Genomic DNA, 15,214 nt, shown 5'->3' with positions numbered 1-15,214 from the left:
CATTCAGCAAAAGAAAATTTATTTTCAAAACTTTTTTTCATTTTGTAACACTCTAAATTATTGGCACTACCTTATAAATATTATCAGTTATATAAAAACTGACTTATGACTATTTTGTTAAATATTTTTAAGTTTCGTAAGTGTTGGCCTTACAAGAAGTTTATAATAAGTCAAATCATCTACATAGTCAAATCCTCGGAAGATCGGCCTACGTCTAACAAAGGATCAAGAGAAACTAAATCAGGTGATTGACATGGCCAAATTTGTTGAACTTTCAACCAAATCAGTCATTAATTAAAGAGTAGAATTATTGTCTCGGCAGTTGAATTTAATGGGATCCTAGTGACACCTTTCTATTTTAAACCCATTAGAAGTATGTCGTCTACATAGTCAAATCTTCAGGAAATCACATCTATCAGAGGATCAAGATGACTTAATCTGGTGGTTCTTAGGGCCAAATTTGTTAAACTTTTAACCATACCAGTCATGCATTTAAGAGGAGAATTATTTTCCAGGCAGTTGAATTAAATGAGATCCCAATGACACCTCGGGGCCATTGGGATCTTATTTAATAGACGGAAAGCTGGATATCGGAGTCAACTTACAACTATGAAAAAACAAGACACTGTCTTAAAATCATATGAAGAAGAAGGTAGTTATAATGTTAATTAATAAAATTATCTCTTAAAATTTAAAAATACTGCTAATACAAAATTATCACAGTCAAGAGCTCTAAGAAAATGATCACATCTATCACAACCAGAGATTCATGTGAATAATTCTTGCAAAAACCTGTGTTCTTAATTAATTTAATTAAAGAATAGTTAGTTGCAACACCTTTTTTATTACTTGAAGTTAAAATTAATTATTAAAATGTATTCTTTTATAAGAAGTTTTTATCTGTAATATTGTCTCGCCATCCTTCGTAACACTAAAGCTGGGCTTATCGTTAAAGTTTGCGATTTATTTATATACGACAAATATGTCACCATGAACCCTGGAACCCCCAATTAGGTGTTGTCAGAAAAACAGTTAACAAATTTGGCGCCCAACAAAACCGAAAAAATAAAATTTCATCCATTTTTAGACAGATTCTTCAATTTAAGTAAAAGAAATTTGGTTTATTAACGTAAAAAAATATAATTTAAAATAAGGCGACAATTGCAAGAGATTTAAAATTTAAAATTATTATAAAAATTCAATATTTAATCCATTTTTACACAAATTATCCAGAAAGTCTATCTAATAATCTCAATTTATTTTAAAATCATTTGAAAGGATTCTTGTTATTTATATATTAAAACAATGCTCGTCGTCTGAATTAAGCATAATTACGTAACAATTCGTAGATTAATTATTGTGGTAGAAATATACGTTAATAAATATAATATACGTTTCCGGATTAAATAATTTGTGTTCTAACAAATGTAATGTATTATTTAAAATTTTAATAATACGTTATATTTGAAAAAAGGTATTTTGTAAATTATTTAAATTTATTAATTACCATAGTTTGTTCTTTTTTATATAGTTTTTAGGCTTCGAAATTGATTACTACTTTATATAATTATTTATTACGTTATATAAAAACTGACTTATGGCTATTTTGTTAAATATGTCCAAGAAAAAAGAAAAGTGTTCGTCTAACAAGAAGTTTTAAATGACAAAAGTAAAAATCTTTATTTTTAATAAATAAATAATTTTAACTAATTTAATTTTTTTGTATTTTGACTCCAATGATGTATTCCATAAATAAAGATATTAATAAAAATAGTATAAGGCCGTTTTTGAGTTCATGCTTTGTGGTTCTCATTTTCTCATATTTCTTATTGTTGTTTATTATTAATTTCATGCACAAAAGAAGATACTAACACACTTAAAATGCAATAAGATAAAGTAATGCGTATTTTGTTAAATTGTGATAGATATAATCCCCATGGTAAATGTCTTATAGTGGCTTAGCATTGAAAAATGCTAGTTATGCTATAAAATTTTGCAAAACTTACAAGTGACCTATTTAAAAATATATCTTGTAACTCGTGAAAATTTGCTTGAATACAAATCACTATCATATCAACATTTTAATATTTCCTTGATAACAACTGCATCAAAAACATCATTGTTTTATAATGAAATTAGCTTGAACAACTCTCTTACCTAAATATTCTGCCTCAGTAGAAATTAGATATAATTCAATTATTATTAAGAGAAAAAATTAATACGATTTCTATTAAAAATAAAAAAAATAGACATTTCTTTCATTCTTTTTTTTTCTACAAATTTCTAAAATAGCCTACCCTATATATGATCAATACAAAAAAAAACCTTATATAATATTTAAAGATATATTGATAGTTTTAAATATTTTATAAGCACACATTATTTTTAAATGCAGTTTCGGATTCTACGACAATTTAATGCATAATTCATGTAGCGTATTACATATATTATAAATATCTATATTACTTTTAGATATTATTTTCCTAAATAGATTTTTTAAATAGTGCGAAGAATTTGCAAAATTAAAAACTGGATTAACTAATATATTATCTTAAAAAAAATATAATAAATCTACTTTTAAGTCGCTCTCTATATATTTTTTAAATATGTTTATGTATTTTCCCTTAATTTTGGTATAGATTTCTTCATTTTAATTAATTTATTATTCTTAAGTTAACGATATATCTAACATTTAAATAAACCGCATGAAATACGAGTATTCTAGCCTGGGAAAAGCGGTTGCAGATAAACCGCATTGATGACTATAATTTTAATTAAATTGAATGAGGATAAAATACAATAATGAAAATTATGTGATGTACGAAACTATTTACTTATAATTATTAAAACGCAATCAATATAAATATTTATAAAAAATACAATAGTAAGTAGCATGTGGATCGAAATAAAGTCAAAACATAAGCGCGGTCTTCTATCTGAACGTAGACGGAATAATAAAAATTCCCGTAATTTGTTAAATTTAAAATATGGGATGCTCTGGTACCTAACAGTAGTGGACACGATAGACAATCAAGATAAAAATTAAGTTGAAATTCTCCCATCTGGGTTAGAATTATTTAAAGGTTAACTTAAACTTTTTTTAATTTTATATACAGGGTATTTTAAAATTGAGTCATTCATTTTTAGTGCTTTTAGGATTTGTCAACGGGAGTTAATATACCAAAAATCACCTATATACAAATTGCATAATTAAAGAGATAGTAAAACATTAAAAATTTGAATAAATATTAGTGTTAATAAATTTTTTTTTTATATTATCGGCAAATACCGTGTAAATTCTTAGCATTTTTTGTTTACTACTCTTACCGTTTTTCAAAATTTGTCACTAGAATCGAGGAATCGATGAGACCGGTTTTATAAGAAATGGAGTGCAAAATATCCAAAACAGTTATGATGGAACAGTAAAAAATCTGCGTGCTGTAAAAAGATCTAATTTTCAACATAGTTTCACTTTTATTAAAAACATTGGCTGGCGTGGTGAATGGCATGCTTATTGGACTCTATATTTTTTTCCACGTCAACTGACCGTTGAAATTTATTTAGATTCTTTTTGAAATAATCTGCCATAGTTATTAGAAGATATTCCTCTAAATGTGAGCCATAATATGTGGTTCCTACATAATGGGGCTCAACCACATCTTAGACAGGAAGCTAATGAATATCTACATAATGAGGTTTCGAATAGATCTGTAGGGCCCAATAGACCCATTTCTTGGCCTCCTAGCTCCTTTGCGATATTTTTCTATGGGGCTATTTGAATGAAATGCTGGATCATGATGGAGCTTAGATTAGAGATCAATTACTCTGGAAGAACTTCAGAAGCGCATTCAAAATTTTTGTGATTTAATTCGTGAATACTAGGATATTATTTTCGAAGCTTTTTAAGAGTCGTGAATTCGCGAGCAAGACTCTGTACTAATCAAACAGCTAGAGATAATTTTAAACTAATCTTGTAAAAACGGTTATCATTTAACTAATTAAAGTTTGTATTAAAATAATTTGAAGTAACTGTCTTAATATGCAACTTTTATATAGGTGAATTTTGGTGGTATTAATCTCTGTTTACAAGTTTTACAAGGTTTAAAAATAAATTACTCAACTTTGAAAAGACCATGTATATTAAGTATAAATGTCCTTATGCAGACTCACCTTTAAATCACCTCTAATATAACAATCACTATCAGTTTTTATATCAAAATATCTATAATTTTTCACTGCACCAAACTAAACTTATTCTCTACTTTCAGGGTACTAGAATGATGTCCCACCGATCGACAAACAACATCAGCTGAAAGCTCACCAAACCAACCGCAATGAGGGCCATAGCAATGCTGGCTCTTGCAGCCATCACCCTCCTCTCATCCGCAAGCTGCGACACCGTTTCAGTGATACCCCACGATGCTCATCCGGGCTATAGCGTCAAAAAATTCAACGAACACTACACTCTAGTCAATTCCAGTTTTAGTGAGTTCTTCACCATGCTCCAAGATGGTTCGATTATGACCGTGAGCGATGTGAGTCCTCTGGTAGATCAACCGGTCGATCTGCTGGTGCTCGAAAATAACGGCAATATGACCAAAAAGCATCTGGTTCAGTTGTATGTGCTGGATAGGAAAAACATGTTGCAGTTCAAAGATGAAAGTGAAGAGATTGTGGGAAGGGTGGAGGAAAACCAGCCCATAGGTACCAGGGTGACTGGATTAAGTCTGATTCAAGCCACTGGTAGTCACAACTTTCCGGTAACTTACAGCATTATAGCTGGTAACATAGGTCAAGCATTTGGATTAAGAAACAGCGTCACAGGTGACAATATGGCTAACGTAACAGTAGATAACTCTGGAGGGGTTTATATTGTCACAGCGCAAGTACTGGATCGCGAAGATATTCCCAGATACGTCCTCACTATCCAGGCAAGTGACTTAAGTGGTATCAACAAAGCCATCACCAATATTGTAATAGAAATCCTTGATGAAAACGACAATAGTCCAGTGTTCTCGCAAAAAGTCTACAGGTTTATTGTGGGAGATGATTCTATGGAGGGTGATAACGTCACCACCAACTGGAAAAGATTCTCTTCTATTGGCAAAGTAGAAGCTACCGACGCGGATGGTGATAAGGTGGCATATAAACTGGTTACTCCAACAAATTTTCTGGTAATCGTACCTCAAACTGGTGATATTTTGTTGGCTCTGGAGCCGATGGAAGAGGTGGAGTTGGAGCTGGTGGTAGAGGCGCATGATTTGAGAGTACCCAGTAGGACGTCGCCGAGGCCCGCACAGATTATTTTCCATTTTAAACCATCGGAGAATAATGGAGTGTTGGATTTGCAAAGGCTCGAGGAAGGTAAGAAATATGTTTTTTAACATTTTTTTATTTACTTTGGTATCTTGTAATGATTAGCGTCTTTAATAATGAGTATAGAGGGAGTACGCAGGTTTAAGATAATAAATCATAACTTCTTTTTTAAAAAGTTTCGCATATTAAGCATCTAATCTTGCAAAAGTTGCTTGGCATATAAATAATGTAGTAAATTCGTTGATTGTCCGTACGCAGTGGCAGACTTTAATAGATTCTTTAGTGCAAAATACAAATTTTAGCATAAGCCAATGTGATAAAAGAATATCATTCATCACATCATGTTCTATAAATTTGCAAATTCATAATAAACAAATTAAGAGATAATAGATATCGTCGGGGAATGATAAAGTGCCAAGTGTTTCAACACGTCTAGTTGAAATTACATTAATCCTTTTGTTTGCTTGGTTAACTTGTCATTTTGTATTTACATTTTTTTAAAATGTCATGCTATGTATAACTGTTGGCCTATTACTTTATATTTTTCTTGTTCGAAGATATTTGAATATTGCTTTCTAGACAAGTTATTCTTATATACAGCAAAAAATTTCATAATTCATGAGAAACAGCATGACTTTTAGCACGATAAAGCCACTGGTATCGCTGCTCATAGGTTTGAAGAAACTTGTGGAGTTTACTGATTTGAGTAAGAGTTCCGTTAAGGTATTGTGTGACCTTAGCAGGGCTTTCGATTGCAAAGATCGTAAAATATTCTTATCAATCGTAAACAAGTTACATAATTATGATTTTAGAGATCAATTTTTTAATTTCTCAAGAATAAGTTTCTATGAGTCATTACTCTGCAAACAGTAAATGTCAAGTCAGATCGAAAAATATTAATACACATAAGGCTCTTCCGCAAAGCTCCTTGCTGGACCCCAGCTTTTTTTTGTTTTATGTAAATGAACTATCGAATGTTATTCCCAATATGCCTGTAACATCTTTTACAGGCGATACGTCTATAATAATATCATATAAATCAGATAATATTAAAGAAATTAACGAAAATTCAACCCATGTAAACAATTGCCTTTATTGCAATTCCTTATACCTAAATATATTAACGCAGTGCGTTAAGTTTCATACTCGACAAAGGAATTGTCTTCCTTTGATAATAGTTGTAGATGGTAAAGAGATAAAGAGTGTGGACTCTATATGTGAGGAACTCAATATCTTTACATTAATATGACTATATATTTTTAAATGTTTTACTTAATTTTTGTTTTGTTTTACATTTTAGGCTGATGATTTATTTTCTAATAATTATTTGCAATTTTTCTTCATCTACTTTTCAAGCTTCTAACTCTATATCAGATGACAAAATCTTTTTCTACCGTTTAAATATCCATCCCAATGTTAATATCAAACTAAATTTTACGCTTATAGACGAGAATTCCCTATTAAAGGTTCTGAATAGTATATCTACTGAAGCAGTTGGCGATGATGGTATATCAGTAAGGCACATTAAACTTTGCTTGCCATACTGCATTCCACCCCTATTTAAATATATTAAAATCCTGTATTTTAGAAAGTTATTTTCCATTTTCATGGAAAAAAGCAATCGTAAAACCGCTAGCTAAAAAGACGAATCCTAAAAAAACTAAAGGATCTAAGATCAATCAGTATTCTTTCGGTAGGTTCTAAACTTCTTGAAAAATATATCAATAAACAATTGTACGACTTCCTAAACACGTCAAATTTTATCCCATTATGTCGATCAGGATTTCGATCTGCTTACAGCACCTCTACTTATTTAGTTAATCTTTTAAATGATGTTCATCACGGTGAAGATAAAAAACTGATAACTTGCCTGGCATTTCTTGATTTAACCAACACATTCAATACGATTAACCATAATATGCTATTAGCCAAGCTTGATTACTAAGGACTTTCTAATAATTCTGTAAATTTTTTTAAACAATATTTATTAGATAGAACCTTTTGTGCGGAAATTGTGAGAGTGAAAATCTTTTCGTGCGTTTGATCTGAACTTGTACCAATTGCCACAGGTGTACCTCAAGGCTCAGTTTTGGGCCCTCTGTTGTTTTCCATATGTATATATTGCAGATATGAGTAATTCTATTAAGAATTTAATTTATTTTATATTTTATTTAAAATTTAGCAATATGCTGATGATTCTCAAATATACACTTTATTTTCTTTAGTTCATATAAATGAAAATATTGACAAAATTAACACAGGCCTAAATAATTTTAAAAAAATCTCCGATGAGTATAATTTAGAACTAAACTCCTCTAAATCCTGTACGCTATTTTTTAATGCTAAATATCAGATTGAGAGAATTAGGCAATTATTTGTTCCATAAATTGATAATATGCCTTTGGCCTCAGTTTCACAGGTGAAAAATTTGGGTATACCTATTGATGATTCGCTAACATTACAAACATATATTTATAGCAAATTAAAATTGCTTATATAAGATTGAAAAAACTTAAATTATTTCAAAAAATGGCTACCATCCAAAATAAAGTATCAATTATGTGATTTAATATTATCGGGATTCGATACGGCGCACAGTGCTTCGAGTATATGGGAATACAGAACAAAAATAACTACTCATTTTGTACCTAACCGATTTAAACCAAATCAAAACTATTATGAAGCTTATGCACTGAGCTATATATGGCATATTTTACATAATTAATTTCGCACTCATGTACTTAAAAATATAGAAAATAATTTATTTTATTTATATACACCAAACTTTTTCAATTAAGTACCCTCCAAATGTTGACCTTTGATAAAAAAATGCAAAGTAGGTTTCATTTTCACTAAGAGTTGTAAGCAAATTAACAAATATATAGTTCTAAAACAGGACAAGAACACGACAAATTAAACAACTCATTTTTAAATTTAATCACTTTTCGGCAAATCAGAATCATCCGTGTCTGAATTCAGGTTATTAATATTTGTAGGTAACATATCAGAATACCATTGCAAAGAAAAAGTATCATCCTACAGGTAATCTTTAATATCATTTATGTTATATTCTCGCGATTTGGAAGTTGTAACTTTTCTCAAAGAAGATATGAATGGATCTGAAGTAAGTAATAATCTATTCATGATGTCCTTGTTTAAGCTTTCTCTTGAGTGTTTTCTTGAATGATTTAGACGCACATTTCTAACCTCTTTGTGCCGTGCTTCAAGAGCATCCTCAGCTAAAAGTCCGACTGGCATCTCAACATTTTTAATAATTTCGCCTCCATGCACTAGGAGCTTATGCACACTTCATGGAATGTAATACCAAGGGTATAGGTCGATGTAGAATTTACTGGTATCCTTCAAAAGCTGTTTAAATTTCGGTATTCTAATTTTTTATCCTATTGACACAATTCTTAAAATTTGTGAAAATTTAAAAGTTAATCAATATACGAATGCACAAATGAAGGGATGAAAACCCAAAGTTAAGATTCTCAATTTTTCTAACTTTTTCGAAACCTATCTGTGTTCATCTCTTTTGGAGATGCACCACAGATAAAGCATTTCTGAGCTGAATTGGTTTCAGATAGGGTATTAATGCAGCTACAATCTAACATGGTAAAATGAAATTGAAACTGCACTTGCACATACACACCATTAACTAAAATATGGCAACTTTCTAAATTGTCAATTTGGTTCTTAAGATTGGCGCTTTCGCTTTTGACTAAATCGGAATTTTCTTTGAAAAATAAAAATTTTATGGGTTTACAATAAAACGTAGACGAAATTCGAGAGTTTTCCCAGAAAACATCGACTTCTTCATTTACCAGTTTAAGAGGTGACATAGTAACTAAAAACAAATATTCGTCAGTTATAGTATCAGAACTACCAAATTTTTGTTTGTAGATGCTATGCCCCGAACTCCTATCAAAACCATACTTACAAACAGGAATGAGCTTTTCATTTAATTTCATATTTAATGATTTACTTTCTAAAATTTTTAAAATGCCCTTAAAGGTATATTGCAGTAGCGAAGTTGTAATTTAATTTCTGCTCCTTGTTCTGTAAAGATAAACTTTTGCGGAATCAATTGATTTTGAAAACACAAAACTTTATAAAAAGATGGCAAACAATCATCATATAAATTATTAATAACTGACCTCAGCAAATTGTATTTTCTTTGAGAAAGGTCCAAATCTAAAAAAAGTGTTGTATCTTGTAGGGGAAGACTTTTTTTATTGCAACGATATTTGTATTTTATTTAGCGGACTCCTGTGCGGCGAAAGTAGTTCCTCCGATGTATAATTGGAAACCAAATCGGCAATTCGTCTTTATTTCGTTTTTTGGCTACTGTCCGTAAAATCTTTTGCAGGTCTTCCTTTAAATTTCGAGGGAGGGTCCAAGCTCATTAATTATCCTAGTATTAATATTCAAACACATTTTAGATTCTAGCCATGTCTTATGGTGAATTACAAGTTAGTTTTATTTCTAAAACTTTTTTGCTAATTGATTGACAAATCAATTGACAAATTTTATCACTTACTGCTTTGGTTTTACTTTTTTTGGAATCCACCAGCCATGTTTATAGTAAATCTTTGTGCGTTATGCTGACAAGAGATCCTAAAAAAACAAATATTTGCTAAACCGCAAATTACCGCGAAAACTGAGCTTAGTTTAAGCTATCGAACAAGCCCATTAATAAAGTATTTGCTTGAGGAGTGTTTTGGGATAAATAAGGATAAGATTCAGATTGGATAAAAAAGGATTGAAAAATAATATAAAATTATAAAAACGATTAAATACCACACACTTTTCAAACGGTATGATCTCAAACATCAGGTACAAAATAAAAAAAAATGAGACGGTCAACTTTACAATAATTTTACTGATAACGAGAGGCAAAAAAAGGAAAATATCAACATATTTATATACAGGGTGTAGTACTTATAAATGATACAATGTCTTTCCAAATTTTGGGTTTGAATGTTTGAATTTTGTCCATTGCTCGAAGCACTGTGCGGTGATGTGGTTTATGGTTATACTAATACAAAACAGCTGTATGCGTTTTTCTTACAATATTCCATTTACATATTACATAACATATTACACCCCATTTAAATAATAAAAATATCCTTAATATGAGTTCTTAACTTAATTTTTATACTTTTTTACATAGAATCTTAAAAACTGGACAACCCTCATACCTTGCAGCGTTATTAGTCAAGATTTGTTAATAAATACAAGGTACCTCAACATCGCACTGCAGCTTTTCAGAAATCTTTTACATACATAGGGATTAAATTGTGAAATATTTTCCCAATTAAAGTGAAGGAATGAAACTTATACTTATAAAAGATTCCTAAAATACGCTTAGCAATCTCTTATTAATAAAAAAAGTTAACCTACATTTCTTCCAAACCATGCGTGCTGTGCGGTTGTTTTTTCGCTAAGATTTTTCCGCTAAGATAAGATAGAATAACCTGTAAAATTAATATATTTAGGGTTAGCTTCCCCTGTTTGTGTCGCGCACGCCTTTCACCCTTTTTTTTCTGCCATTTGCTATTCCATTAGGAATCTTATTAACTTATTTATATACGAGGTACATCCAGAAAGTAAGTTCCGTTTGGTAATAAAAATAAATTGTGTACTGATACAGAAAAAATATTTATTGCACAAAAATCTACTACTCTTAAACTATTTTTCTACATAACTGCCGAAATTTGCAGGCATTTGTCATATTTTTCTATACCTTCTTCACAGAAGGTTGCCGCCTGTGTCTTCAATCAGATGGACACATTTTCTTTCAGCTCTTCGTCACTGTTGAAGTGTTAACCTCTAAGGAAAGACTTAAGATGTAAGAACAGATGAAAATCGCTAGGAGCGAGGTCAGGGCTGAACGGAGGATGGTCAAACACGTCCCAGCCAAATCCCTGCAGGAGGTTTCTCATCATATTTGCAGCGTGTAGTTGTGCATTGTCGTGAAGAAAAACAACACCTTTTGACAAAAATCCTCGGCGTTTATTCTGTATTGCGCGGTAAAATTTGCTAAGTGTCTCGCAGTAAACATCCTCATTGATTGTTTGACCTCGCGGTAAGAAATCAATCGGTAAGATGCCTTTCCAAAACACTGTGCACGTGATTTTTTGAGGTGACAAGATTTCTTTCGGCTTAACCCTTGTTGGGGATGAAGTGTGCCTCCATTCCATTGATTGCCGCTTAGTTTCAGGAGTATCGTAAGAAACCCAAGTTGCATCTCCTGTGACTATCTGTGATAGAAAATCTTCGCCGCCTTTATCATAACCGATTAAAAACTGCACTATCGATCCGTTTTGTTGTGTGTATTCCTCAGTAAGAATTTTCGGAACCCAACGTAAGCAAAGTTCACGAAATTTCAGTTTTTCGGTAACAATTTTATGAATTAATGATCGTGAGATTTGGGGAAATTCCATAGCGAGAGCACTAATTGTAAACTTACGATTTTTCTTAAGCTTTTTATCAATCACCCGAAGCAGTTCTTCTGTAATCAAAGATGGACGCCCACTTCGTTCTTCATCGTGCACTTTACTAGGTCCTCCTCGCAATTCTGCCAATAAATTTCAATTGGTTTCACTTGCTTATCATTCAGAAAACGACTCACAGATCTAATTTCACAAGCAACGGGATTTTCAATCAATATCGACATTGTACACAAGCACAACAAAGCATACGTGGCTGACAGCGATCTCAAACTGGCGCACGTTTCTTCTCCTTGATATAGGCGTCTATCGCGCATGCGCGAATCTGCGATTGCAGCGCTGCAGCGGATATAAATAGAAACGGAACTTACTTTCTGGACGTACCTCGTATAGTTTAAGTTATACAGGTGTACTGCGCACAAATACATATGATTTGTGTTATCGGCCACTATGGTCGCGCTGTAGTCTTTTTGACCTCGGGTTATATAGTATATATAGGTGTAAAATTGTTTGTGTGTAATTTGTATATACGTATATATTGAGCAAATAAAAAAAATTGAATTTGAATTATTCTAAAATTGTGTTGTAAATGTTTTATAAAATTTAAAACAATAATACGTCTATTTGCAGACGACATCCATATTCTGCACCGAGACAAACGTAGAGTAACACGAGCAGTTCGTCCAACAAAACGCATCGAATTCACAGAAACCGATGGTGAACAAGAAGGCCGCGTAGTTTTCCAGCTAGAAAAGGAAACCGAAAAGGAAACGTTTAAAATTAGGGATGAGAACAGTTGGGTTATAGTGGAACCCAACGGCTCGGTAAAAGTGAGGAAGAAGTGGGACTACGAGGAGCTCGGCCCGGAAAAAACTATTGACTTTTGGGTGACCATTACTAACGCGGAGAAAGGAGGTAAGATTACTGTTTGCATAAATTATAAGTTGGAAGTTTTAATTGAAAAAGTTTCTTCATCAAGACGAGACTTGGAAATATTATTTTATAATTTGGTTTATGTGTTTCTGACGAGCGGACGGAAAATTAATTTTGTTGTTTACAATCGGATACGTACACTTGATAAAAACGTGAGCTGTATTACGAGAGTTTAAGGTTTTATTCGCCAGAATGAATACAAGCCTCCTCGAAATTTATTTTATTTGCAATAAAAGAATTTCGTAGCATTTCTCAATTATTTCCTCTCTAAACTTTAAAAGAAATCTAATAGAGAACTTTCTGGCATTGAAAGTTTTCCCCATTTATACCTTCGAATGCCATTTTAGAAAGTCTGCAGTCTTTTTGGAAACAAGGCGTTTAATTATTTTTCGATTGAAAAAGTTTCTTGTTGTCTCGTTGCCATTTTCAGTTAATTGCAAGAGTTTTCTTGACATGTTTATCATTAGAAATTAATAACGAATATTGGCATTATAGTTTCACTTTATACAAACTTTTAAGGTTATAAAGCACGCACTTAAATAATCTTTTCTCAACAATTATCTTATACAACAATGAACTAAAATATGAAATTACTTAATGACATTGTGTGTTTTTTTGTTAGATGGGAAATCCAAATACTGTCTAATTATTAAGCCATTATACAAATATACCAGGGGGTTTCCTAAGAGTAATTTAGGAATAAATCATTGGTGGATTTAGTATGCAAAGCGTTATGAATTTACTGTAATAATAGCACGTTATTTACATAACACCAAGGGGGATTCGAAAAGCTTTTCATAAATCCGCCACTAGAGCAAATATTGCTGTCGTTATATCATATATGAAGACAAAATATAAGACCCAAGCAAGCAGGTTAAAAAAGGCGGCACGATTGTTAAATTAAAATAGGGGGACTAAAATTAGCTTGTGTTTACATCTACTTCGATTGAAGTGATGTGAGAAGAAGGGACTATAGAAAGGTCGCAGACTTTTTAATTTTTCTTTCTCATATATGCTATTTTGGTTGAGAATATTATTAGTGTTCCTGCAAGGTTAAGGTTATTTAAGTTGTTTTATGTTCTATGTAAATCTATAAGAAAATTATAGAAAAAATATCGAATATTGTGTTTACGAGAGTAGAGTTTTGATTACAGATCCTCTTCGAAACCAATAAGCGATTGTAAAGCTTTTAAGCGGAAAATTATCCACATTTTTATCATATTTTATACGACAATCATGATTGTACAATAATATTACTAATAGTAATAACGTTTACTAATCCACAAAGTAAATTAAAAACAATATATACATGATAATGGCAGTGCGGATTAAAAGGCAAGTTTCAGCCTCCCAATAACATAGTTGAGAACTGTTATAGCCTATCATAAAATATATTTCAAATAAACAATTTGAACTTTTTCTTAGCTTATTTTCGAAACCAGTAGTGAATGGAGAAAGTTCAAGTATAGGTTTGTTTACTATGAATGCAATATTATAAGAAAATAACTATTTAAAAATTTCCTTGCGATATTGGGGAATGTCTATTTTTAGTGATAGCTTAATTTATATAGCTCTAAGTATTACTTTGTTAAACAAATAAAGTGGGCAATCTTGTATAAAAACGATATAATATAAATCTCTCCACGGTAACATAAGCTAACCAAGATCCTTTAATTTATGAGACATTCCATAAGTCTTGGTTATACTAAACATAAATCTAATACACCCGTTTTGCAATTTTTCTTTAGGCAGTTTATCTAGGCAGGGGCTATAAACTGTAAAAAAAATTAAATACAATAAAATAAGAGAGTCACAGAGTATTTGTTGTACCTGGGTAACCAAAGCATGATCATTTAGGTACAAAGTTTTTAACATCGAATACCCCTCTTGTAATTTGATGTTACATGGTAGGAAAATCTCAAGTCAGTATCGATATACAAACCAAGATGTGTCCTGAAAAAGAACCTGATTGTTAATTTTTATGGTAAGGCCTGTAAGCAAAACGGAATTTTTCATCATCTAGTCATGTTAAAATCTCATTTATTTTTATAAAAAAAAAACATACATATTCAAATTACAAAAACCTTCATTGCATATATTATATTAAATATTCACAACTTTTAACATATTTTAAAGCTGGAAATAAACAAGAGATGAACCATATCAGTAATAAATAATTTTGCAAACACTTTTCAAAAATGTCTAAAGCAAAGATTAGTTAGCTTTTTAGATACTTACAATTTACTTTATGAACAACAATAGGGCTTCAGAGATCAAAAAAGTACAGAGGATGCAATTTATGCACTAGTAAAAATTATTAATTTAAATTATTAGAATAAACAAAAAATTTGGCATTTTTTTGGACTTATCTATAGGGTTTGACACCGTGATGCATTATATTTCATTTCAAAGCCTTAATGAAAATGAAGTTTTAAATGGACATCTTAATTTAATAAAAAACCATCTAAAAGATATAAATCAAGCTGTAAACATTATTAAAGCAATAAGTG

At 31.1% G+C, this 15,214-nt stretch overlaps 1 protein-coding gene across 1 annotated transcript in view; it reads left to right on the top strand.

Moving 5' to 3' along the window:
* Nucleotides 1-12,880, top strand: part of LOC126744178 (neural-cadherin-like) — a 32,983-nt gene extending 20,103 nt beyond the window's left edge. Inside the window, exons 2-3 of the mRNA XM_050451537.1 lie at nt 4,269-5,364; nt 12,402-12,880. Of these exons, the coding sequence (XP_050307494.1) occupies nt 4,335-5,364; nt 12,402-12,880 (1,509 nt within the window). The 5' untranslated portion in view covers nt 4,269-4,334. The remainder of the gene's footprint in view (nt 1-4,268; nt 5,365-12,401) is intronic.
* Nucleotides 12,881-15,214: the final 2,334 nt, after the last annotated feature.

Source organism: Anthonomus grandis, chromosome 13, assembly GCF_022605725.1.
Source record: "Anthonomus grandis grandis chromosome 13, icAntGran1.3, whole genome shotgun sequence".
NCBI classification, from domain to species: Eukaryota; Metazoa; Arthropoda; class Insecta; order Coleoptera; family Curculionidae; genus Anthonomus; species Anthonomus grandis.
Note: the sequence above shows the minus strand (reverse complement) of the source record. Positions and strands in the feature narration are given on the sequence as shown.